Genomic DNA, 25,810 nt, shown 5'->3' on the forward strand with positions numbered 1-25,810 from the left:
ACAGTGTAGCTTTAAAATTAATTTGCTATATTTCAGATCAATATATTTGTTTCCTTAAAATTTTAATTTACTTTAACGTTATTCTCATCTGAATTATAAATAATTTATTTCTGTATAAAATAATACTACCATTAAAAACACATTTGATTTTCTTTTTTAATCAATGTAGCCTAGAATGTGTAACTTCAAAATAAACAGAGTAGTGCTCTGTTTTAGGACAAGAAATGAAAACCAATGCAATATGATGAATGTTGTAGCGACAATGCCTGACATGCGGTCACATGCTGTTCCAATTAGTAATTCCTTGTCTCCAAACACATCCCTCGTTGTCTTTTTAGACAACGGGTCTGTCCACGGCGTCGCTAAGTCTGCTTGGACATGTCAAAATTGCAATCTGTTGTTCCCCAGAGGGACATTTTAGTCACAAAGGAACCCTGTTCTAGACAATCCCCTCTAAAACCCCCATTTCAGCATGAACTCCCTGTGACTTTACAGCCTCGTGACATTCCACACACACACACACACTCGTGGACTTTCAACCAGAAACCCACCACGAGATGCAACTGAAGCACATTTCCATATATGGAATTCCACATAGTAAAATTTCATTTTACCATTCATTACAAATTTATAATAGAGGTGTGACTTGCTAGAGTAAAATCTTTAATTCTGAAGGTTCATTGAAAGAAAATCACTCCATAGTGTCTTGTAACTCGACCTGGTTCGGTCTGGTAATTTGGTCGTAAACTTTATGACCCAAAGCTGCATCTCATCCAGTTCCTCTGCAAGCCAACATTCCAACACCTTAACACACATGGAACATTTCAGAGAAAACTCTTCAAATGTTTGATACATATTCCTATGTTTCTCAAAGTGTCGTCGTTTGCCATAACGGAAACACTGACAATTTTATTGTGTGTTTAATCAAGCTTTATTTGTGTGTAATGATGCATATGAACGTAACGTTATGTGTGTCCAAAATCTACCTGTAATTCTTGGTATCTGTCTGACCGTCCTGTTTTAATTCAACCAGTCCCACAGAGGGTATATAAGTAACATCTTTAGTTCAGTGTGTATAATCTTAAGAGGAAATATGAATTATTTCGCTCAGGAAGACATATGGTCAAGGTAGGCGGGTTCTCTTACGAGAGGTTCTCTCGTATTGCGTAGTTACTACGCTACGGGAAAGCCTTTCTTTCTCGAGATACTGAAGCCAAAAATTATCCTTAATTTTTATAATCTTGTCAACGCAGTGCGGCAGCCTGCAGACCTAGGGCAGGCTTACTAGCGTGCCCATTGGCTGCCCTGCGGCAACTGCAGCAGCCTACCGCTGAGCCCTTGGCGTGAGCAAGGCGCCGCTCACAAGGGATGTCAGAAGTAGACGGTCACGGGCTGGCTTCCTTTACGTTATAAGAAAGCTACCCCGCGTCTCGGTCGCGCGCGTCACTCTCCGGCCACCTCCGTTTCTCACACATTTCTCAGTCCCCTCCTAGCTCAGGCGACTAGAAATATCTATATTGCAGTAAACGAGCCTGTTGTTATACACGCACGCCTGCAAACAAACGATGTCACAGCACATAATGACATCTTCCCGCTCTCTCTCCCTTTGTTCGAGCCGCGCAACTGCGCCGTTCTCAAGGGATATCAGAGCGGACGTCACGAGCACCGGCGAAAGGAGGAAGAGAGAGTGTTTTCGTCCCGCTTAGGCCGGACTTCCTCCAATCCTCGCATATTTCTCAGTCCCCTCTAAGTTCAGGCGGCTGGAAATACTAATACTGCAGTAAACGAGCCTGTTTTAATACACGCGCGCCTGCAAACAAACGCTCGGTCATATGCTCGCACTGACTGGAAGCTCATGTGTGCCCCTGTGGCTCAGTGGCAGAACATTAGGCTTCCGCACCAGAGACCCGTGTTCGAATCCGGCTCTGGCAGCAGAAAAACTTCTTTTTCTGCTTGCTTCTCCGAGCTCGCGGCCAGCTTTCTTACATACAGAAAGCAAACCCGCATCTCACGGGATACATATTTCTCAGTCCCCTCTAAGTTCAGGCGGCTGGAAATACTAATACTGCAGTAAACGGGCCTGTTTTAATACACGCGCGCCTGCAAACAAACGCCGAAACGAAACACGACGCTCGGTCATATGCTCGCACTGACCGGAAGCTCATGTGTGCCCCTGTGGCTCAGTGGCAGAATATTACGCTTCTTCACTGGAGACCCGTGTTCAAATCCGGCTCTGGCGGCAGAAAAATATTTTTTCTGCTGGCTTCTCCGAGCTCGCGGCCAGCTTTCTTACATACAGAAAGCGAACCCGCATCTCACAGGATGGTGCTTGAGTATTTATGTGCGTCTAAACATATGAGCCATCAAAGCATTTGCTCTATAACGCCGATGGTGTTACAAGTGTAGAAAATGTGCCCACTCCCATGTGCTCACTGCTACACACAAAACACGGTCTCCCCGGTAACGCTCACAGAGCGCACTCTCATAAAGCGGACACATGCCGCTTGAGTACTAAGTGTAGTAAATGTGCCCACAACTCTGTGCTCACACCTAGCTGCTGCCCGCTCTATCACACAGTTACCCCGGGTTGCAGATCCTCTAAAGCTCACAAACATTCCGGCTCTGGCCGAAGGTGTCATAAGTGTAGAAAATGTGCCCACTCCCATGTGCTCACTGCTTCACACAAACATGGTCCCCATGGTAACGCGCATAGAGCGCTCTCTCATAAAGCGGACACAAGCCGCTCGAGTACTAAGTGTAGTAAATGTGCCCACAACTTTGTGCTCACACCTACCCGCTGCTCGCTCTGCCATTCAGTTACCTCGGGTCGCACACCCTCTAAGCTCCCAAACACTGGCCGTGTCATAAGTGTAAACTCTGCGCCCGCTCACGTGCACGCGCACTCACTTTTAGACATTACAATCCCCACGCCGCTTCGCGCCAGGGGTGTTTGTCAGCAAATCGCGCTCCATCCTCTGGGACCGAGCTACCGAACGCTGTACAGCCGGCCAATACTGTTTACCAGCCCCCGTGTTCGAGCACCAGCGGCGCGCACGCCGCTCCATCCTCTCTGATACAGGTTCCCCAATCCCGCGCAGCGCGGCGATCTGAACCCAGAGACCATTCGACCCCTAGCTATGCATGCGGAAGCATGGGAAGCTATTCAGGGCACGTCAGAATGGGTGCTGAGTACTATAAAACACGGCTATTCGCTTCAATTCGCTCGTCGCCCTCCGCGCTTTCTAGCACAGACGGAGACGAAAGTGAGTTCAGAAGCTGCGCACCTGCTTCAAGCCGAAATAGCGAAGCTGCTGCGCAAAAGGGCTATAGAACAGGTTCATCCTTCTCTGAGCGAGTCGAGCTTTTACAGCCGCTACTTCCTCGTACCCAAGAAGGACGGAGCGTTAAGACCTATTTTAGATCTGAGACATCTGAACAAAGCCCTCATGAGACGGCCGTTCAAAATGATCACAACCAGAAAAATCCTCGCGCAGATTCGCCCAGGAGACTGGTTTATCTCTCTCGATCTAAAAGACGCATATTTTCAGATCCAGATAACTCCCCATCACAGGCCATTCTTGAGATTCGCCTTCAACGGTCGAGTATATCAGTACACAATCCTGCCCTTCGGCCTGTCTTTGGCACCCCGTACATTACGAAATGCATGGACACGGCTCTCGCTCCCCTGAGAAAACAGGGAATGCGAATACTGAATTATCTGGACGATTGGCTTATTCTAGCGCTGTCAGAGACGGAACTTGTGTCTCACAGAACAGCGCTTCTCAGCCATCTGGAGGATCTGGGTCTCTCGGTCACTGGACCAAGAGCTCGCTATCGCCCCGTCAGTCAATTTCCTTCTTGGAATAGAACTGGACTCGGTGGCTATGACGGCCAGACTGTCGGAGCAGCGCGCGCGCCGCATCCGCCTCCTCGCCGCATCCCTCCAAATAGGCAGCCGGGTTCCGCTGAGGACATTCCAGCGTATCCTGGGGCATATTGCCTCAGCTGCAGCAGCGCTCCAGCTGGGCTTACTGCGCATGCGCCCGCTTCAACGCTGGCTGAAAGCGCGCGTGCCCCACCGAGCCTGGGCGGCCGGCAGCTTGCGAGTCAGAGTGAGTCAGAGCTGCATTTTAGCCCTGCAGCCCTGGCTGGCAGCCGAATGGTATCACACAGGAGTGACTATGGGAGTGATTTCACACCGGAAAGTTGTCTCGACAGACGCTTCCAACCTAGGTTGGGGAGCGCTCTTCGAAGGCAGACCGGTCTATGGCCGCTGGTCAGACCAGGAGAATCTCCTACACATAAACTGTCTAGAGATGCTCGCGGTCGAGAAAGCGCTCAAACACTTCCTCCCATTCCTCCACGGTCACCATGTTCTAGTCCGCACGGACAATACATCGGTAGTGGCCTATGTGAATCGCCAGGGCGGTGTCAGATCAAAGACGCTCTGCACCCTGGCGGAACGCCTCCTCGTGTGGGCTCAGCACTCTCTGCGCTCGCTGAGAGCCGCGCATGTGCCTGGCCACCTGAACGAGGGCCCCGACAGACTGTCCAGGGACAACGTTCCCCCTGGGGAGTGGTCTCTACACCCCCAAACAGTCCAGTCACTGTGGCGCCGTTTCGGCAAAGCGAAAGTTGACCTTTTTGCGTCAAAAGACAACGCTCATTGCCCAGAGTTCTTCTCGAAGAACGAGGACGCGCTGGCCCAGACCTGGCCCAGCGGCCCGCTGTATGCTTTTCCCCCGGTCTCTCTGCTGCCTCAGGTCATCAAGAGAATCAGGGAAGCGCGCCACACAGTGCTCCTCTTAGCCCCATACTGGGAGAACCAAGCTTGGTTCCCGGATCTAATACAGCTGGCAGACTCAGCCCCCTGGCCGATACCGGTGAAGAGAGACCTTCTCTCTCAAGCCCGTGGCTCGATATGGCATCCCCATCCAGAGCGCTGTCTCTGCATGCGTGGAGCCTCAACGATTACACGCTGATCTGCCAGACGGGGTCATGAACACGATCATACAATCTAGAGCCCCCTCTACGAGGCGACTCTACATGTCGAAATGGTCAGTGTTTAACAGATGGTGCACTGCTAAGGGGCTCGATCCACAGACATGTGGGGTATCGCGAGTACTGTGTTTCCTTCAAGAGTTACTGGACGCGGGCAGGTCCCCCTCCACGCTCAAAGTCTATGTCACGGCCATTTCAGCGCTCTCTGTTTCAGAGCTGGGCCGCGCATTAGGAAGGAACGAGTTCGTCATCCGCTTCCTTAGAGGAGCCAGGAGGATGAACCCCCCGCGACCCCCCTCGGTTCCTATGTGGGATCTTTCACTGGTCTTGGAGGCCCTGAAAGCGCATCCCTTCGAACCCTTGGAAACTGTGGATATGAAATACCTCACGCTCAAAACCGTTTTTCTGATAGCACTGTCTTCAGTCAAACGAGTGGTGGAACAGCTCTTTGTTTCGTTTGGCGGGCGCACCAAGGGTCTCGCCGCCTCGAAACACAGCCTGTCCAGATGGATAGTGGACGCTATTGCTGCTGCTTATGCGTCTAAAGACCTGCAGTGCCCATTGGGCATTCAAGCTCACTCCACCAGAGGCATGGCCTCGTCGTGGGCGTGGTCCAGCGGGATTCCCATTCATGACATTTGTGCAGCGGCAGGCTGGGCCTCCCCCTCCACATTTGTTAGGTTTTACAACCTGGATGTTCCCGCCTTGCAGGCGAAAGTGTTATCAGTCTAAGTCTCGCGTATGCCAGCCCACTATCTGTGCGCGGGCTACGTTGTGTGATTTAGCTCTACTGGTTGAGCTGCACTATACAGGGAATTGTCAGTTCGGACCGGCCGTGCCGCTCCTAACCCCCTAGTGTGTGCTTATGTACGGCGCTAGCCCTCTGTGGGCCGCCCGGCTCTCTGCTATCACGTTCCCCGGGCTCTCCCTGGGACTCATTCAGTGGATGCTGGGTGCGCACGGCGTTGACAAGGGTGTTCCCGTAGCGTAGTAACTACGCAATACGAGAGAACCTCTCGTAAGAGAACGTTTCGGTTACTAACGTAACCTCTGTTCTCTCTAGAAGAGGGAACGAGTATTGCGTAGCCCGCCGTGCTCGCGCCACGAGCTCATTCGCTTCATACGACAGAAACCAGAGAAGCAGCCTCCGAGCCCCGCTTTTATACGCTAAGCCACACCCCTTTTCGAGGGCTGTGACGCATTAAGCGCGCCAAGCGCGCTCATTGGTCGTGACGTCACGCCAAGGGCTCAGCGGTAGGCTGCTGCAGTTGCCGCAGGGCAGCCAATGGGCACGCTAGTAAGCCTGCCCTAGGTCTGCAGGCTGCCGCACTGCGTTGACAAGATTATAAAAATTAAGGATAATTTTTGGCTTCAGTATCTCGAGAAAGAAAGGCTTTCCCGTAGCGTAGTAACTACGCAATACTCGTTCCCTCTTCTAGAGAGAACAGAGGTTACGTTAGTAACCGAAACGTTTTCTTCACACAAAGAGAATTTTTCCCGCTTCAGAAAAGACAATCTGATTCGCTGTCGTTCCAAAGAGAAGGCGTAAACAGATGTCTGTTAAAAGGAAGAGACCCCCACTTCTCTCTCTCTCTTCTCTCATCGATCCCGCTGATCTCTCCTCTTCTTCCTCCGGTCCCTGACCTCCTCCTCCTTCTCCACGTGCAGCGCTGCTCCAGCTGAACGGGCCTTGCCTTGGCCTCTGGGACACATGGCCCGCGCCATGTAAAAGCCTGCCATCTTTGCAACCAAGATTTGCAACCTCTCTCGTCCCGGGAGACGAATCTAACTTTCGCGGTAACTTAAATTCAAGTAAGCCTTTACATCGTCTTGCGAAACGACCCAGAAGACGAAGCCAGACGCAAACCAGCCGGACACGCACGCCTCTTTTACAGCCTCACCAGAAAGAGCACAGAATTCTGCAAGTATATTGAGTTGATAAAAGCTGTTTTCCGGGTGTCTATCTCTTAGGTCTGTGAATTAAGTTACCCTTCTTCCTCTTCTCTTCTCTTTCTTTCTTTCTTTCTTTCATTTCATTCTGATCACTTATGTTATTGTTTGGTTATATGTTGTTTGTTTATTGTTTGCATTTTTACGTACGTTTATATTCGTAGCTCATATAATCTCTAGTTTTGCATTTATTAAAATTCATAAATACTTTTCACTGTCTCTGTGTCTGTGTTAATCCACCTTATAAGTCAATGAAACTTTAAAAGATCCAACTATAAGCTACAAAGCTCGATATGTAGACTACTTGAGTAGTTTTAATTAATAAACTCAGAGAGTCTGGTGTCCGTGGCCAGAACATAAAACTCTCTTGAAGTTTGTGAATACCTCTTCTTGACTGTAATGATTTTACATTTATTTCGCTGGACGAATTAAATGTTGGTCAGACCAGTCACAGAACAAGATAATCTCGATAATTGATAAAATAAATGTACATGCGACTTATGAATTATGACCATGAGTCATAAATATTAATATTCCCAAAATTCCCCATATTCTTGAGCTAATTCATATTTACCCAGAGTCGTATTCGTTACAATGTCCAAAAGATGAGATAATTTTTGCTTTTAAACAGCGTGTGTGATTTTGGTTGGGTGACAGTTGTAGGTTACAGTTTGACAAAAGCACAATGTTGTGTTTTACACAAATATAAGTAGGCTAAACACTTTTTGCAGTTTTAATAATGTCCTGTATGAACAAAATGACGGAGTATGTTTTTATGTTTCCACTGTTTGATCGCGCCCGTGCCTCTCTCTCTCTCTCTGACACACACACACACACACACACACACACACACACATTCCAGCATTGCAATCTTGACATCGCAGCCTGTTCATTTTGCTGCGTTCACACCAAACGCGAATAAAGCGTCTATCGCGTTTAGTTCGATGCTTGAACAGTTTGAATCCATTCGCGCGTTGAATCCATTGAATCCATAAAGCTAAATAGTCGCGCATTCAGAGCTAAGGCGGGGCTACAGATTAGGTGACCCTAAAGAACCCGCATATGTCTATGCGCGTATCTAACAGTAGTTCCGCATTACATTATTAATGTGCACGCGAGTTTTATTTATTTTTATACCGTGTATTCTCCGTGTAAAACCATGCACCGATCCGTGACACACGTACCGAACGTACGTTCAATACGAATACATGTACCGTTCCACCCCTAATAGGTATCGGATCATATTTTTTTCTCCCCTCCGATATCCGATCTAGCGTTCTGGGCCAGTATCGGCATGATACCGATGACGTGGATCGGATCGGGACATCCCTAGCATTTACAATGTTGTTTTAAAGGCGTCCCATTTTGTGATATAACATTTTAGGCATTATACACTCTAAAGGTTTAGGCACACCAATCTCTTCTGATTTTTACTTTCTATGACTACAATCATTGCATTACAGTTGAATGTCATAACCAAAGATGTTTCCACAGCACACTTTCACCAGCTCTCCTGACAGAGGATCACTACAAATGCTCAGTGTGCACAGAGGTCTTTAAGGATCCAGTTTCCATCCCCTGTGGACACAGTTACTGCAAACACTGCATTGAGAACTACTGGAGCAAACCAACTCAAGCTGGAGGTTACGCTTGTCCTCAGTGCAGAAAGAGGTTCAGAGATCGTCCAGTGTTGAGTGTAAATGTTGCTTTGTCTAAACTGATTGAGGAACTCCAGAAGGCAGGATTTAGTCCTGCTCTTCCTGCTCACTGTTACGCTGGACCTGAAGATGTGCCCTGTGATATCTGCACTGAGAAGAAGCTCAAAGCTGTTAAATCCTGTTTGACCTGCTCTGTGTCTTACTGTGAGACCCACATCAGACAACACTACACAGTACCAGCACTGCAGAGACACAACCTGGTGGAGGTGATTGGACTCCTGTCTGTCTGTCTGTCTGTCTGTCTGTTAGAAGTATATACAACCATGTGAAGGTCATTGATGACACATTAAATGAACATGTTGCATCTAATGCTCATGCTGCTGAACTGGCATTAGAACTGCCCATTTTTTTATAATTTTTTTTTTTTTTTTACACACAGGAAATATGTGGGCAGAGACCCCACCAATAATGAAGTTCTGAATGAATGAATCTGATTAGCTAAAATTTGATTGATTCCACGCCCTGTTTGTCTGTCTGCCTTCAAACACACGCTTTAAGCTTAGAAAACAATGCATATAACATATCTGGCTTGTTTTTCAGGCTTTTAATTTATCACATAAAGAAGAGAGGGAATCACAAGATGAAAAATTAACTGCAAGAGTGATCAAACCGGAAGCGGTAACAGATGCTAATTACACAATCCACTTGGTGGGAAAAAATATTGTCATATTCTTTTAAGTGCTATTCAAGAGATTTTGATTAGATTTTTTTTTTTTTCAGACCTTGAAAGAAGGAGATGCACAGACAAAACGTTTGTGTAGAAGATCTGAAGTTCACTGCAGTGGTGAGTTACAGAATCGCCTGTTTTCCAGTTATTTATTAATTACAGATCAGTATTGTTGTGGCAAAAATTCATTAAACAATCATCAACTGCGTAAGAGACACTCTGAAATTCAAGTGATCATTAAAAAGTATTTTATTCTTGCAAGAAGGCCCAGTTGGCACACAGAAGTCAAGAGTACAGTCTGTGGACAAGTGCGACAACGAGGGAGGAAGAAACAGAGCCTTTATATCTTTTCCAAGGTCTCTTACAGGCCGGCTCTTATCTATAGAAGGACAGGTTTTCTAGTGATCTAATTCTTCTGAGTTTATTCCTACAAACTCAGAAGTCCCAAATGGGACCACCTCTGATCCCTTGGGATCAGAGGTTCCCTTTTCAGCTGTCTCCCCCTTTGTCTCACAGTGTTCACATTAGTTCAGAAACACAAGTCAACTATAATATTATTTCAAAGTCTTACTGCAAATGGAGATTCATACTGCAATCAATGAAAATCAAAAATTTCCATTACAATTCCCATTTTTTATCATTCACTGATAAACAAAACAATAATACTAATACTGCAACTCTGATCACTCTTCTTAAACTTGCAGGAACAGAAAAAGATTAAAATGAAATAAGCTTAGGCTGTTTTGTAAGGATAGGCCCTTAATTTTATAGCAAGCAAGTAAAGGTTTATATACGGCCGGGCTAGGTGAACAAGCACTGTTATTGCACCCCCAACACTATAGATCGGACCCTCAGTCACCTCAATATAAACAAGAAATAGTGTAGATTATATTTAGTAGGAAAAAACACATCAATTCAACACCCCTGGTTAATTCAACAAGCCATAAAAATACAAAAGGATAAAAAGTAGATACAAAATCCCTCATTTCAAACCCTGTCCTTGTACGCCACCTCGTACCACGGATGACTGCTGCTTTTAACCCTCTTCACATATTGTCCTCAGAAAGAAAAAGAAGAAAAGAAAAACATACCCCAATTTACCACATTTCACTGTTGCTTCCGCTACTTTTGTATCACATTCACAATCACATTCACATCTTTGTTCACCAGTTTCATCATCAGAATCGACTGTCATCTTCACCAATTGAACATTCATTCCTGCACTCGTATTCACCCATGAATAACAAAATGATCAGAATAACACATACAATCATAACTCCTATACATTCAGCCTTTTCCATTAATCCATGCCCATCTACATATTTCCTAACCAATCTCTGTCACATGCCTGTCCTGTCTTGTGCTGCACATGGGTGTTTTGTTATTTTGGGCCATGTGCTCATGTCATTGTCTGATCCCTCCCCCTTGTTATCTGATTATTGTTTGAGGTCTTCCACCTGCTTTGTTCGTTACCCTCTTTTGTTGCTCCCTATTTAGTCTCCCTGTGTTTCAGTCCTGTGCTGGTTCGTTGTCTACGTTTCCCTTGTGTTATGTTCCTGACTTATGCCTGCCTCGTTTTTCCCCACGGGGAGTTTTTGTTTGTAGTTTTATTTTGTTTATTACTTAATAAATTCCTTACCTGCACTTGGATCCTCGCTTCACTTTTTGACCTTCCGTGACAATCTCCTAACCATTTTTTTGGTTAACTTTTAATTCAATCGGGCAATGGTTTTACTTAGTAAGCTCTATTTAATACCCTATTTAATAAAATCTAACCAGAAGAGTCTTATGATTTTATCCATTCTATCTAATGTGGTTGTTAAAAATTAACTCTGACTTTTCCATTACAGACCGACCGTCTTTTTTGCTTATGACCGTACTTCACATCATTGAATAGATTTTATACTTTTCCTGAAAACATTTGCACCAATCAAATCATTAGATCTATATCAATACTAATCCCTAGTTTGATTTAATCAAATAAAATCGTCACAAAACAGATTCTTCTGCTAAACTTAAACCATTAGTTGGTCCACAACCTCCTCCAGGTGTGTTGATCATCTCGTCGCCCCATGGACATTCCGTCTTCACCAGGGTGACTCTTTGCGAGTCATTGCAATGGGCTGTCCCTCGGTGGCGAGGGAGGCCGTTACTAGCACGAGCCTTTGATCCCTCACTGCCCTCCGCGTCGGCGCGTGGGGTTGCTGATGTTGGTTGGTGTAGTCTAAGGTGAGAGACCCAGGTCTCACACTCTCCGATCATTTTCCGATCCTTACAAGATTTTCCCTTAGATCTTGACTGCACCTCCACTGGAATGAACCATTTCCTGCCTGCTGACACCTGTGAATGCAGACCCTAGCTCTTTTGTTAGTGACCGTTTGTCTAGCCGGTCGTCCTTTTGGTGTGACCTGTGGAATTTTCCATTTGTTTAGCTTGCTGATGATATGCTCAACATTTGGCCAATAAACCATAAGCTTCTTCTCATTTTACAAACTGGAACATTATTACTGGATAATTTCTTGCTCACTTAATAGTACTCAGAGTCCTTTTCCCCCTGAAAAACACTCAACCCACTTTGCTCATGTTAACAAAACAATATTTATACATTTGGAACAGAATCAGTTCTGTTCGACACAATCCATCCTGACATTCTGCAAAGGGAAAATTAAGTTATGCGCTGCGTAGGTGTCACTGTTTCTTTCTGCCACAATAATAACCCAGGCCAGGATAGTTAGCCAAATTCATTCATAGCCATTATTTTATTGGGCACATTCTGCCCTGTATCAAAAGTCTGCATGCTCTGTAAAGAAGTACACATAGTTTCTTTTGTCTGCTGTGCTGCCGCGGCCTTCGCTGCCGCATCTGCCCTGGCGTTTCCTGTTGAAACAGTCCTTGTTATTAGCACACTTACAGACAGCAATTTTGTTAGGGAGAAGAATGACTTCTTGCAGGGTTTTTACCCAGTTAAACCCAGTGTCCTCCCAACATTTATCGTCCCACCTGTTTGATTGCATTCAGCAAATTTGAACCTCTTGGTATGGCAATTGTTACCATCCCCCTTTTGATGCATGATTCAACTCGTGCATCAATTTAACAATGGTGTTTGGGTAAACAAAGTTTTCAACACTAACCCAAACGTTGTCCTTCAGCCAAATTTCCCCCAGACATCTTTCTCTGCCTCTGAAACAAAACATTACGTAAGCCACAATCTCATCTTCTTATCTAATAATTTGAAGGGCACCGGCCCTGAGTCTCACTTTTTTTCAGGCCTGTTATTTGGTCTCTTAAGTCAGTCATCTACAAACATTTTTCAATGTTTTTTCTAGGAGTTTATAAATCTGAAATTAGGATTCACACTAACTTTTAGGAGGCTAGCACTCTCCGCTTGTGATGCATCTTTTGCAGTTATCATTGTAAATAATCCGTGAGATTAGTCTCTCTATATCATCTGAACCCTTTTAAAGTGTTCCATTAAAACACAATCATCCCTTTCGTTACTTTTATGTATTTTGCAACTCGTATTTTGTCATTATCCTGTATTCATCAATTCACTTATAAAAAATATTATCATAGATCTTTCCTTCAAAAGGATTCCCTTAAGACTTAAATCTTTCAACCTTCTATTAACCTTCAATCTTCTTACGACTTCCATTTATCAACTTTCCTTTAACTTTCTTTTCTCCCTTATTTACTTGCACGTTCTTTTCACTTTCTTTAGCACTGCGTTCACATTCTTCGTTCTTTCTCAGACGAAAACTTTAATATCCTCATTTAAATACGGTTCTACTTTCAAAACCCACATTAATACACGTCACTTTCACATTATCCCTTTCTTTTCTGAGTGTCCATTTACAATTACGGGCTAAATGGCCCTGCTGACCACAATTAAAACACTCTCTTTGCCTATAGTTTGATCATTGAGCTTGCAAACGGCTCCAGCTTACTGCACACCCTTGAAGCAGTGTGTCCCCATCAGGAATGTAAACAGAGCCACTGATAAGCAGTTCTCTGTATTCTTTTACAGTCCACCAGTGGCGGATTCAATCACAATAGCCAAATCATAATCTTCATCATTATCATTGGCAGCACATTAATTTTCATAAGCTGCACAGAAAATCACTCAACATATTCTAAGGGGTTTTCACATGTTTCTGTTTGACTTGAATCACATTTCTTTGAAGTCAGAGCTTCAGAGCACTGCTGCTTACAGCATTCGCTCTCTTCTGTCTTACTGTTTGTTTCAGGATTCTCAGTCCCACTTATCTCTGCTGTTTCACAAAAACCAAAATATCATATTACTCATATCTCAATCCCTAAAGTGCACAGACAGCCAATATAGCTGCTTGCTCCTTCAACTCTTGTTATGAAAATTCTCTAGATATCATTATTTTACCAGTAAAATATAATTGTTCCCCATTCTGCTTAATAAAACTTTTGTTCATTCCTCATCTTTATGTCACTTAATTTGACTTAACAGGCGTTCATAAATAGTTCCATAAATTCTATCAGAAATTTTATTTTCATAACATACATTTTACTATATTTCTTCTCATCTTTCCCTTCTTTTCGCTCTGCCTCATCTAACCAGTACACGATTGTTTGCTTACAATCCACACACACGTCTCACACACAACAACCTTTTGTTTTTCACTTCCCTCTTCCATCGAGTCTCTCACCGCTGTCAGCCTAGTGACACTTAACATTCCCTCCCTGGGAAAATCATGGTACTTAATCAACTTTCCCATAATTTTTCTTCATTTGACTGTAAACCGGTGAACAAAACCGGTCGCATTTACTGTTAGATGACCCCATTTTGGCTGAATCTCCTCTCTTGGATTTTTCCTTTTGACGCGTGTCCTACTAATCTGTCAAACATCTTCAACAGATCCGATTTTTTCACCCAAAATCGGCCAGGTTTTAGCAAATATGCTCTGTGATTATCTGTGACTCTTCCGTTCACCTATTTAATCAACTGTGGTACTTCTGTCCACCTACGAGCTAGTTTTTTGTAGAAACCGGTCTGATTCTGTCAGATCAGTTTCTCCCTCAAAACTTTCTCTGCTCATACCAAAAAAAGAAATTCAGCCAGTATGGTTCACGTTCATTTCACAATTATCAATTTACACTCAATTTCAATAAAACAATTTGCCGTTTCTTACCCAGAGATGCTTTCTATTTTCTGTAATTGCCGCGGATTCTTTTTTGATCCTGGTGGGAGTTCTTCCCCTGGTCCTGAATGCCCTTTTCCCCATAATTTTCTTCATTGCACAGTACACCGGTGTGCAAAACCGGTCATATTTGCTGTTAAATGTTCCCATAATGGCTGTCTTTTTTCTATCACTATGCCTGTGGCTTTTCAAAATTCAGCGCGCTTAAACTGACTTTTCACCGAAAATCAGAGGGGTCGAAATTAATTTCCGCTTACTCTCAATATCTTTCTCTGGAGTTCGTTCCAGTGATCAATTATTTCAGCTCCTTGAATTAATTTCCTAATAACGAGTACTCAGCTTCGGTCTGGACAATATCTTGACCTGCTCTGAGGTCTCAATTTCCATGCCCTTTTTAAAAGCCTCCCCTTCCTCGTACCACAGCTCTAGTTTCAACTTCCAAATACAGCCATTATGGTTCACCCATACATTTTCTTAAAATCCCCAAAAGAAAATAAATTTAACTGTCTCTTACCAGAGATTTTTCTGTTGCCACTCGGATTCGTTTTCTTAATTCCAGTGGTTGCTTCCTCCGGACCCCGGCGGAACGGCCCCTCGTCCCTCAAAACTGTTCGGGGTAGGGCTGTGACTCTTAGTCCAGGAGGCCAATTCACCATCCGCTCTCGGGTCCGAAGGCCACATCCAAGGAATCCCACTTCTGACACCAATTGTTGTGGCAAAAATTCATTAAACATTCATCACTGCGTAAGAGACATTTCTGAAATTCAAATGATCATTAAAAAGTATTTTATTCTTGCAAGAAGGCCCAGTTGCCACACAGAAGTCACCAGTACAGTCTGTGAAACAAGTGCGACGAGGGAGGGAGGGCAGAGGAGCCTTTATACTGCTTTCAAGGTCTCCTGCTTACAGGCCCTTATCTAAACAAGGGAAGGTTTCTCTGCTAGTCATCTAATCCTGCTGAGTTTATTCTTACAAGCTCACAAGTTCTAAATTGGATGGCCTCTGACCCCCTTTTCAATCTGCCTCCTCCTGATGTCTCACCTGTTTCCCAGTGTTTAAAAGCACACACACATTAGTTATATGTTGGCAGACTACGTACAGTCCAGCAAAGATCATTTCAATGTCTTAATAATGAAAATAATGAAAATCAACACTGTAAATCAATAAAAATCAAATTTTTCCATTACAGTCATCTAATTATTTTATTCAAGACTGATCATAACTGTTTTAAAAGAGTTACATAAAGAGGTATATTGGTGTAATTTGAATCTGAAAAGTAAGTCTGATTAGCCCGAACTAACTGCTAGTTGTTCAGGCTAGTTCTTGTGCAGTGTTGGGAAGTAACTAGTTACAAGTGATCGGTCTAGGGGAGGTAAGCAACAGCAAACATGGATGGTGGTGAAATGAATGTGCAACAGCATGAATGTGCATCAGACACCATTACAACAGACAACAGACAGCATTACCGCCATCTACTGTAGGTAATAGATCAGAGACAATATATCACAACTCCCAGAACAATCAGGGCTCATGCTTTCAATGTTGCTGCGTGTTCAGCTCCTGCGTCTACAGCCAAAGTCCATCATATTCCAGAGAGGAATAATGATACTAAAAATAATAATAATAGCCTATCTATATTCTATAGATCAAATTTGTTCTATTTAAAAACTGTATTACATAACTAATAACTTTTTTTTTGTCACAATTGTTAATGATTTGAAATTCAAAAATCCAATCATCCCTATCAATTTTCATTGTGCGCTCATGACTTCACCAATGCAGCAAGCTGGCTTTGTCTGAAGATGGAGAAGCTCAGATCATATAGCGGCTGAAAATACTGCCTTTATTTTCATTTTTCTATGTTGCTGCTTTATTAAATAACAGAAGTTGTTTAATAAAATTGTGGCTTGTCATCAGTTTGAGACAGTTTTAACTAAGCGTCTCTCTCTGTTTCTGAATCTGGCCGCTGGCAGTCGTGTTGTAAGTAAATCTGTTGTTCAAATCCTTCTCTCACTCTTGTTCAGTCAGTCTCTGTAGAGATTGATTTTGTTCATGTATTTCTATTGTATCAGCTTCATGCAGCTCACAGTTATTTTATATTTGTGGTTATAATCGAGTTACAGTGGGTTTCTGCATAGTAAATGTACATCACACAATACTTTATCAAATATTTGCAAGATTAAAAAACATCACACGTTACTCTTGACTTTCACAGTTAGTGCTCAACGATGAGGCCAAGTGTATTCTGATTAACATACTGGATGAAGTCAAGATACAATCACTTTATCTGTTGCCTGTTCATCCGTCTTCAGAAACACCAAACCAGTACAATTTCAACTGGACTAAAAATGTACAACATTTTAAGAGACTAATAATGTTTTATCCCAAATGAAATGTCAAGTCAAGTCAAGTATATTTGTATAGCGCTTTTCACAATACAGATTGTATCAAAGCAGCTTCACAGTATTAAATTAAAATAATACAACAAGGTTTGTTTCTAGTTGAATTTATTGATTGATAAAATTAAATTAAATATCCCCAAAATATCCCCAACTGAGCAAGCCAAAGGCAACAGTGGCAAGGAACCGAAAAACTCCATCAAGTGACCTAATGGAGAAAAAAAAAACTTGGGAGAACCCAGGCTCAGTCGGGGGCCAGTTCTCCTCTGGCATTTATGAACTAGAGGCCGGATTGTAGTTTGAACTGTAAGATTAAAATTTTAGATGAATGCCTGGCTGAAGAGATGCATCTTTAATCTAGTTTTAAACTGGGAGAGTGAGTCTGAGCAACGAACAGTATCAGGAAGGCTATTCCAGAGTTTTGGAGCTAAATGTGAAAATGCTCTCCCTCCTTTGGTGGATCTGGATATCCTAGGTATGACCAAAAGCTTCGAATTTAGTGATCTTAAAGAGCGCGATGGATTGTAGGGCGGTAGAAGATCCGTTAAAGGGACTGTATGTAGGAATTTCTCCCATCTAGTGGTGAAATTGTATTTTGCATTCAAACGAATAATGCTCTCCAGCGCCTCACTTTTTCAAATGCGCGTTGCATCTACGGTAGCCGTTATGTACCAAAAAGCTATGACAGGATGTCTTATAATAGCACTACTGAGTTTTTTTTTTTCTTCGGGTGAACAGGTTTGTTATTTAAAACAAACTGAAACTTGAAACAACGAAAAAAAGATTGTTACAGTTATCAATTATTATGAATTATTTTTATTTTATCATATGTCATTTTACAAAAGGACATTTTACAAACCTACGTTTTGTGCATGTGCTCCTGCACGCACTTTTTCAGTCAGAACACAGCAATCAGAGGAGGACGCGCTGAAAAAAGTAATGCTGTTCTCTTCCTTCATAACTCGTACTGAGAAGGTTTGAGTTGCAGAGGAATTTGTGACTATTTCACCTGTTCAACCACATCAAAGTTTCGTAATTAGTAAGTCCCTGCTTTTTCTCTTTTTTTTTCTCATGTGCTGAAGGGCCGCTGTGCCTTGGTGAAACGGTGTTTTTACGTGCAAGAGCTTTTTTCCAAAACGCCATTAACCTAAAAAGCTGCCTCAAAGATCCACCAAAAGTAATGATTATGAATATGTAAAATATTGCAATAAGACATTTTAATTGTTTATTAATTTCTGTGTCGGCTGCAAAGATGAAGTTGGCAATACGCTATTGACTCGCGATCTTCGCAGTAGGCTAGTGAACGCACCGGAGAAATGCACATTTATTAGGCTACATAGTTTTATTTTATTTTTTTGGATGGTTTTGTTTAGAACCAGCTTTCTGTAAATATATTTCACATTTTTTAGACCTGTGAGGCGAGTAGGCTACGGTCCGGTTCATGATGATCTCCAGTTCAAGCACCTTATGTTGTGATTGCTAGCATATATTTACTTTTTATGTATTAAATCCAGGAAATTGGTTAATGAAAAATGTATTAAAATTAAGATACAATTAATACAAAACAAAATTCGTTTTAAAGAAAGGATTTGTACTTTCTGTTTTGAGGTCTCTGTGAAACTTTGAAAGTCTTTTAGTGCTGCTTTCAGAGCGCTTGCGTCCATAATGGAGAACTGTCACGTAATATTGTTTTTTCCTCATAAATGCGAACACGAAAAATAAAAGACAAAAGACTTTTTTAAAAAGACAACCCATCAATTTTTGGAAAAAAAAAATAGATGGATTTATAGCGTTTTGGGGGGAAATGGATAGATTTATAGCGTTTTGAAAATATTTTTTTTTACTTTGAATTTATCATCAACATTGTTGTTTGATTTAATAATCACTGTTGCAAGAGGTGCCTAGTTCCGTTTTTTTTTTTTTGTAAGTGGAAAAAGTAGGGGCTACCTCAGATTTTGTTTAGTTAGCTCCTTTATTGTTTTTTTCTATAGCCTACAATAATAGGTCAAATGCAGGAAGTCAAAAGACCAACTGGACCTTCTTTGCCAGTTTGCACACATTTCTTTGAAGGATGGCAAAAATATCGTCTGAATATCGATATCGAGATAGGCTATTGGAAAAAAATATCGAGATATTCATTTTTGTCAATATCTCCCACCCCTAGCTGCTATTCATCAAAGAGCCTGTTTAACTTTTAACTATAAATGTTCTACTGTCTATATAATAAAGTACACAACCAAGCAATAAAAAAAAAAAGCTTGTAATTAAGACCGTAACATTGACTTACCTGTCGAGAAGAAAGCAGGCAACTTCAGGGTCTCTTTTGAAAGCTTTCTCCTGCATTAGCTATCCTGACATTAACCCTTGTTTTTGTAATCTCCGGTCACGTTCCTTTTACGGTCTATTTTGGACTTTTTCAACGACGAGGACTCCTTATCCTGTGACTCAGCATATGTATAAATGAACGGTGTATAAATAACCGTGCAGTGCAGCCTTTTAAACTTGCCGGGGCAGTGACAAGCGCCTCTCTCTGCTCTGCGCCTCCGCTTCTGCTGGCTTCAGTCACGTGACGCTGGTTCTGAACGAAAACGCGTTGTGGAAACGCGTTGGCCTAGTACTTTTTGTCCCTCTCTGCTATTATAGTTTTTCAAGATGGCGGAACTACATGGAAGCCTCCGTGGACTTACCCGTCCCATGTATATAAAGATAATAAATTCTTCGTTTACGAGGATTAGTCTGATAATTGGCATAGGTATTTGTACATCATTGAGGGCATATTTATGAATAAAAATATTGATTTTATATAATAAAATACCTAAAAACTTACACATAGTCCCTTTAAATAGACTGGAGCTAAGCCGTTTAGGGCTTTATAAGTCAGTAGCAATACCTTGTAATTAATATGGGACTTTATAGGTAACCAATGTAGTGATGTTAAAATCGGTGTTATATGATTATATTTTCTTGATCTAGTAAGAACTCTAGCGACTGCATTTTGGACTAACTGTAGCTTGTTTATTGAGGATGCAGGACAACCAGCTAATAAAGCATTACATTAATCTAGTCTCGAGGTCATGAATGCATGAACTAACTTTTCTGCATCCGAAACTGATAGCATATTACGTAGCTTAGCAATGTTTCTAAGGTGGAAAAAGGCTGTTTTTGTAACATATGAAATATGATTTTCAAAAGACAGGTTGCAATCTAGTATAACACCCAGGTATTTTACTGTAGAGGATAAAGTAACAGGACATCCTACTATGTTAAAGTTGTATTGTGAGAGGTCTTGTGGGCGGTTTTTTGAACCGATAAGTAGTACCTCTGTCTTGTCTGGATTTAATAAAAGAAAATTTACGTGTCATCCAATCTTTTATATCTTTAACACACTCTGTCAATTTGGATAATTTAGCGTTTTCATCCGGCCGTGATGAAATAAATATTTGAGTGTCATCAGCATAACAATGGAAAATAATTCCATGTTTCCTTATAATATTTCCAAGTGGCATCATATATATTGAGAATAATAGAGGGCCTAACACAGATCCCTGCGGCACTCCATAGTTTACTGAAGTTATGATCGATTTTTCTCCATTTAAATAGACAAAATGGTAGCGGTCAGATAAGTATGATCGTCTTAATGCTTAATGCTTGTCCTTGAACACCAGTATAATTTTGTAGTCGATCTAAGAGTATTGTGTGATCTATAGTATCGAACGCAGCACTAAGATCAATTAAAACTAATATTGAGATACAGCCTTGGTCAGAAGCTAAAAGTAAATTTGTGATTTTAACGAGCGCAGTTTCAGTGCTATGATTTGGCCTGAATCCAGACTGAAACTTTTCATAGATGTCATTTTCTTGCAAGAAAGAGCCCAGTTGAGCGGACACAACTTTTTCTAATATTTTAGACATGAATGGAAGATTTGAAATGGGTCTATAATTTGCTAGGTTATTATGATCTAATTGTGGTTTCTTAATGAGTGGTTTTATAACTGCCAATTTAAATGTTCTTGGAACATGACCTAAAGATAAAGATGAGTTAATAATATTGAGGAGAGGCTCTTCCACTATAGGTAACACTTCTTTCAGTAGTTTAGTGGGTATAGGATCTAATAAACATGTTGTTGTTTTAGATGAAGTGCTAAGTTTATTTAACTCTTTTTGTTCTATAGTTGTAAAGCACTGTAATTGTTCTTGCAGGGTGATAATTGAGGCTGAATTATAAGGCGCGATTGAAGATTGAACATTTAAAATTGTGGTTCTGATGCTTTCTATTTTCTCTGTGAAGAAGTTCATGAAATCATTACTACTAAACTGTAACGGGATATTTTGTTCAGGTGACGCTTGTTTATTTGTTAGTCTAGCCACAGTGTTAAATAAAAACCTTGGATTGTTTTGGTTATTTTCTATTAGTTTGCGGCGGTGCTCAGCCCTGGCAGCTTTTAGGGCCTTTTTATAACGTGACATACTGTCTTTCCACGCAATTCTAAAGACCTCTAAATTAGTTTGTTTCCATTTACGCTCTAAATTACGGGTTTCTCTCTTTAGAACATGCGTAGTATTGTTGTACCATGGTGCTTTAATTTTCTCTCTGACCTTTTTTAATCTAATGGGTGCAACAATATCCAATTTTCTAGAGAGAATGGTGCTCATAGTGCTAGTTAGTTCTTCTAGTTTATCTGTTTGTTTGGGTTCAGGCAGCAGCTGAGACAGATCAGATAAGCAATTTGAAAAATTATCTATGGTGGATGGAAGGATTGTTCTGCCTGGTCGATAACGCGGCACAGCATGATATATTACAGGAGTACGTAATATGCAAGTTACCATGTAATGGTCAGTGACATCATCACTTTGTGGAATGATATCTATATCGGTTGGATCGGTTCCATATGATATAATTAAATCGAGTGTATGATTAAGACGATGAGTTGGTCCGGTGACGTTTTGCTTGACCCCAAAGGAGTTTAATAAATCTGTAAACGCAGCCCCTAACGCATCATTTGAATTAGCTACGTGTATGTTAAAATCTCCAACAATTAATGCTTTATCGACGTTAACCAATAGATCTGAGAGAAAATCTGCAAACTCTTTTAGGAAACCAGCGTAAGGCCCTGGCGGTCTATATACGGTAGCCAAGGCTAGAGATAATAGGGATTTTTTTCTTACATCTGAGAGCGTAACATTTAGTACAAGTACTTCAAACGAATTAAACCTGTGACCTGTTTTCTGGGTAACATTAAGAATATCTCTATAGATTGTTGTAACACCGCCGCCACGACCAATCAGACGGGGCTCATGCTTATAACAGTATCCTGGAGGAGTAGACTCATTAAGATCGAAATAATCATTTGGTTTAAGCCAGGTTTCAGTGAGTTGACCCCATAACGGCTATCTTTTTCTCTATCACTATGCCCGTGACTTTTCACCCAAAATCAGAGGGGTTGAAATTAATTACCGCTTACTCTCAATATCTTTCTCTGGAGTTACTCAGTTTCGGCCTGGAAATATCTTGACCTGCTCTGAGGTCTCAATTTCCTGCCCTTCTTAACTTCGTTCCAGTGATCAATTATTTCAGCTTCTTGAATTAATTTCCTAATAACGAGTACTCTGTTTCGGCCTGGACAATATCTTGACCTGCTCTGAGGTCTCAATTTCCATGTCCTTTTTAAAAACCATCCCCTTCCTCGTACCACAGCTATAGTTTCAATTTCCAAATACAGCCATTATGGTTCACTCATCATTTTTGAACCCCCTAAAAGAAAATAATTTAGCTGTCTCTTACCAGAGATTTTCTGTTGCCACTCGGATTCGTTTTCTTAATTCCAGTGGTTGCTTCCTCCGGACCCCGGCGGAACGGCCCCTCGTCCCTCGTGTTTTGTTATTTTATTAAACTTTAAATAATGTTTAAATGTATCTTTTAAATTGTCCTTTTTATTTATTATGTTTGAATTATTTTCAATATAATATTTTCAATTGTAACTCCTATTCCTCCATAACCTAAGACCATATAAAAGTATTTCTGCATGAGCTGTTTAAATTTTTTTATACGTTTTTCTGTTTGTATTATTTTCAGATTTTCCCTCAGATGTGATTGAGATGGCTGCTCTAGGTCGCCCTTTAAGCCTTGGAATGTTGTACGACAGTCACAGCAATTCTTTCTGCCAAGGTGAGGTTTTTGTAGAGGAAATATTATATTATATTATTATAACAAACAGTAGAAACTGTCAAGAAAAAAATTGCTATGATTACATGGTCTTTTCCAACTGTCATTTAAATTGAGCTTGAAGACATGTTTTAAATAGGGCTATCAATTTAACATGCTAAATTAGTGACCTGTAAATAAATTCTGTAAAAGTTACAGTACTTGTACAAATAAATCATATATTGTATGTGTTTCCAGGTACCTTTATGTGGGATGAAGATACGTTAACCCATATGAAAGTATCTTTGCCTTGTCCACAAGCCTATGTCGAGGTGTTGAAAAATGACTCCCTTCAGGAAAGATTCAGAGTCCTCGAAATGTCCCCAGTGTTACAAGTTGGCACCCAGACTGGACAAATAAAAATGAATGGAGCTGCAGCATTTCTAAACCACCCAGAACAATCTCATTATCAGGAAAGAGCTACACTACACTACAGAACCACCACCAGACTGGACATGATCAGCCCAAAACTGTTACAGGAAGCAGCGCCCTCTGCATTGGTTGGTCAAACCACAGCAACACACGTGGTCACCGCTGTGTACTTTGGAGGTCAAGCTTTTTTTGTTTTTGATAGTGACTGCTCAAACCATGAGAAAAATGCAGAAATTGTTGATGTTTTAAAAAAGATGACCTCTACCTTTTGTTCAAACGATGTAACTTCAAGCTTGAATGCCGGTGAAAAAGCTAAAAGCTCATTACTTGCTTGTAGTCTCTACATTGATGTGGGTGATTGGAAGAGTCCAGTGTCTTTTGATAAGTCTGTGGAGATCTACGGTTCTCTGCCGACACTGCTTGGATCTAAAGGTGAGAGAGCAGTTCCTCTGAAGGTCTGGCTGTATCCTCTGAAGAAACTGGACAAGAGCTCAGTGTGTGCTGCTCTGAGTGGAGTCAGTGAAAACTTGATGCAACAAGCTGAGAACATTCTGGAATATCTGAGAAAAAAAATCAGGATCTGTCTGGACATGATAACAGATTACAACAATGCAAATATGATAATGGAGCTTCTGCAGGAATACCAGACCACAGTCCTCCACGGGTTCAATACCCGCGCTCAGAGCCAATCAGCCCTATACGCACACTACGCAAGCTGCGTAGGGCCCCGCAAATTACTCAAGGCCCCGCCTCCCCCTCGTGTCAAAGCGCGTCAATCAATGTTTACAATATCGATGAGAAAATGAAGCGGAACTATCTTTCTGGTCACGAAAAGAGAGAGAAAAAAACACCATGAGAGTTAATTGCGGCAACAGTTATCAGGTAGATTTGTGTGCTCGCCTGTTTGAAGTTTGATGTCAGCAAAGAATAGTACACTGTAAAAAAAAATCCTAATTTTACAGAGAATGAATTTTTGAACTTGGCATATTACACAATGCAAAGAGCCGCCTCGCCTATTCAGGGGCGATTCCAGGATTTTATAAATGGGGGGGGCACAGGGGGGACCAAGAACCAGTCAGGGGGGGCCAATCAGAAAATTCAACTGAAAATAAATACTGGTTTAGAAAATATTAAGCACGATTTCCAAAGTCATGTGCAATGCCACGTGCTCTAATATAGATGGTATTACATTTTTGTATTTTGTATGGATTACACAACACAGTTCTCTTCCAATAAATAAAAAATAAAAATCACAGAAATGATTTAGTAATTCAACATTATTTTATTTACTTTTCCTGTTACATTACTTTATTTTCAACACAAAAATTAAGTGTGTGTGTGTGTGTGTGTGTGTGTGTGTAAACATTCTCAACATGAAATGTGTCTGTTCCTGTGGGTTAACTGCACCATCATATGTGTTATGCTCTGCTCTGCCTCAGAACAGCTGTATTCTGCGGTTTTTGTGCTGGCTACCAAATAGTCTGATAAACTCATCCATGTCCAGGGACTTGGCTCTCCGTGACTCTACACTGAGCACTCCCAGGTCACTCAGTCGCTCATCAGACATGGTTGTTCGTAGGTGGTTCTTGATTAGTTTCAGGGTGGAAAAACTCCGTTCACAAGAAGCAGTACTTACAGGTATTGCGATGGCAATTTTGCACAACCGAAAAAGTTCATGGAACACCTCTTTGAAAGGTTCCAGAAACACTGTGAACTCCAATAGTTGGCTGGTGAGGCTTTGCATGCCTTCTTTCCTTTTCCTCTCCAAAATCCTTTTGGCTTGGTGCAGCTCATGCTTCAGATCATCCAGATTTGACTCATAGATCTCTGCGAATGAAAAAAGGGGTGACTCTTGTAGAAAGCTGTTGCTGTTAGGATGGAGTGCTTGAACACCGCTCATTATGTTGCAGTTGGGCTTGGAGAAACGTTTCTGTAATTCACCAATAACAGAGTCAAGGATTGGATAGAAGATGTTCTTTCTAAAACCATCTTTGTCATCTTGCTCACTTGTATGTGCGCCAACAGTGGATGTCACTACAGATCCTTCTAGTCTAGAGCTGGTCTTACGTTGCCTTTTTTTCACACTTTCAATGCTAATATTACACTTTTGAGCTATGTTTAAGATTTCTCTCCATAGCTCATCACAAAAGGATTCTTCTCTGTAATTCTTAAATGTGTCCTGAAGTGCTTCAATAAGCTCAACAGCTCTCGCTAGGTCTAGTGACGGTGATTGAAACATATCAGATAGAAGCTTGGTGTCACCCAGCACTTTGCAGAATGTTGCTAGAAGCCCAATGAAAGGCAAGTCAATTTGGGCAAGAAGACCCCGTGCC

General features: G+C 41.8%; 3 protein-coding genes across 3 annotated transcripts in view; 1 reads left to right on the forward strand and 2 right to left on the reverse strand.

The window, feature by feature from the left end:
* LOC307166775 (uncharacterized protein) overlaps positions 1 to 24,708 on the forward strand; it is a 34,930-nt gene extending 10,222 nt beyond the window's left edge. The window contains exons 4-8 of the mRNA XM_079885412.1: positions 8,446 to 8,875; positions 9,210 to 9,287; positions 9,390 to 9,453; positions 22,977 to 23,069; positions 23,304 to 24,708. Of these exons, the coding sequence (XP_079741538.1) occupies positions 8,446 to 8,875; positions 9,210 to 9,287; positions 9,390 to 9,453; positions 22,977 to 23,069; positions 23,304 to 24,283 (1,645 nt within the window). The 3' untranslated portion in view covers positions 24,284 to 24,708. The remainder of the gene's footprint in view (positions 1 to 8,445; positions 8,876 to 9,209; positions 9,288 to 9,389; positions 9,454 to 22,976; positions 23,070 to 23,303) is intronic.
* Positions 1 to 25,810, reverse strand: part of LOC307166773 (uncharacterized protein) — a 419,028-nt gene that overhangs the window by 208,352 nt on the left and 184,866 nt on the right. The gene's annotated exons all lie outside the window — the stretch shown is intronic.
* The window catches only part of LOC307166774 (uncharacterized protein), a 125,102-nt gene that overhangs the window by 67,229 nt on the left and 32,063 nt on the right, over positions 1 to 25,810 (reverse strand). The gene's annotated exons all lie outside the window — the stretch shown is intronic.

Source organism: Squalius cephalus (genome assembly GCF_949319135.1).
Source record: "Squalius cephalus genome assembly, chromosome: 11".
Classification (NCBI taxonomy): Eukaryota; Metazoa; Chordata; class Actinopteri; order Cypriniformes; family Leuciscidae; genus Squalius; species Squalius cephalus.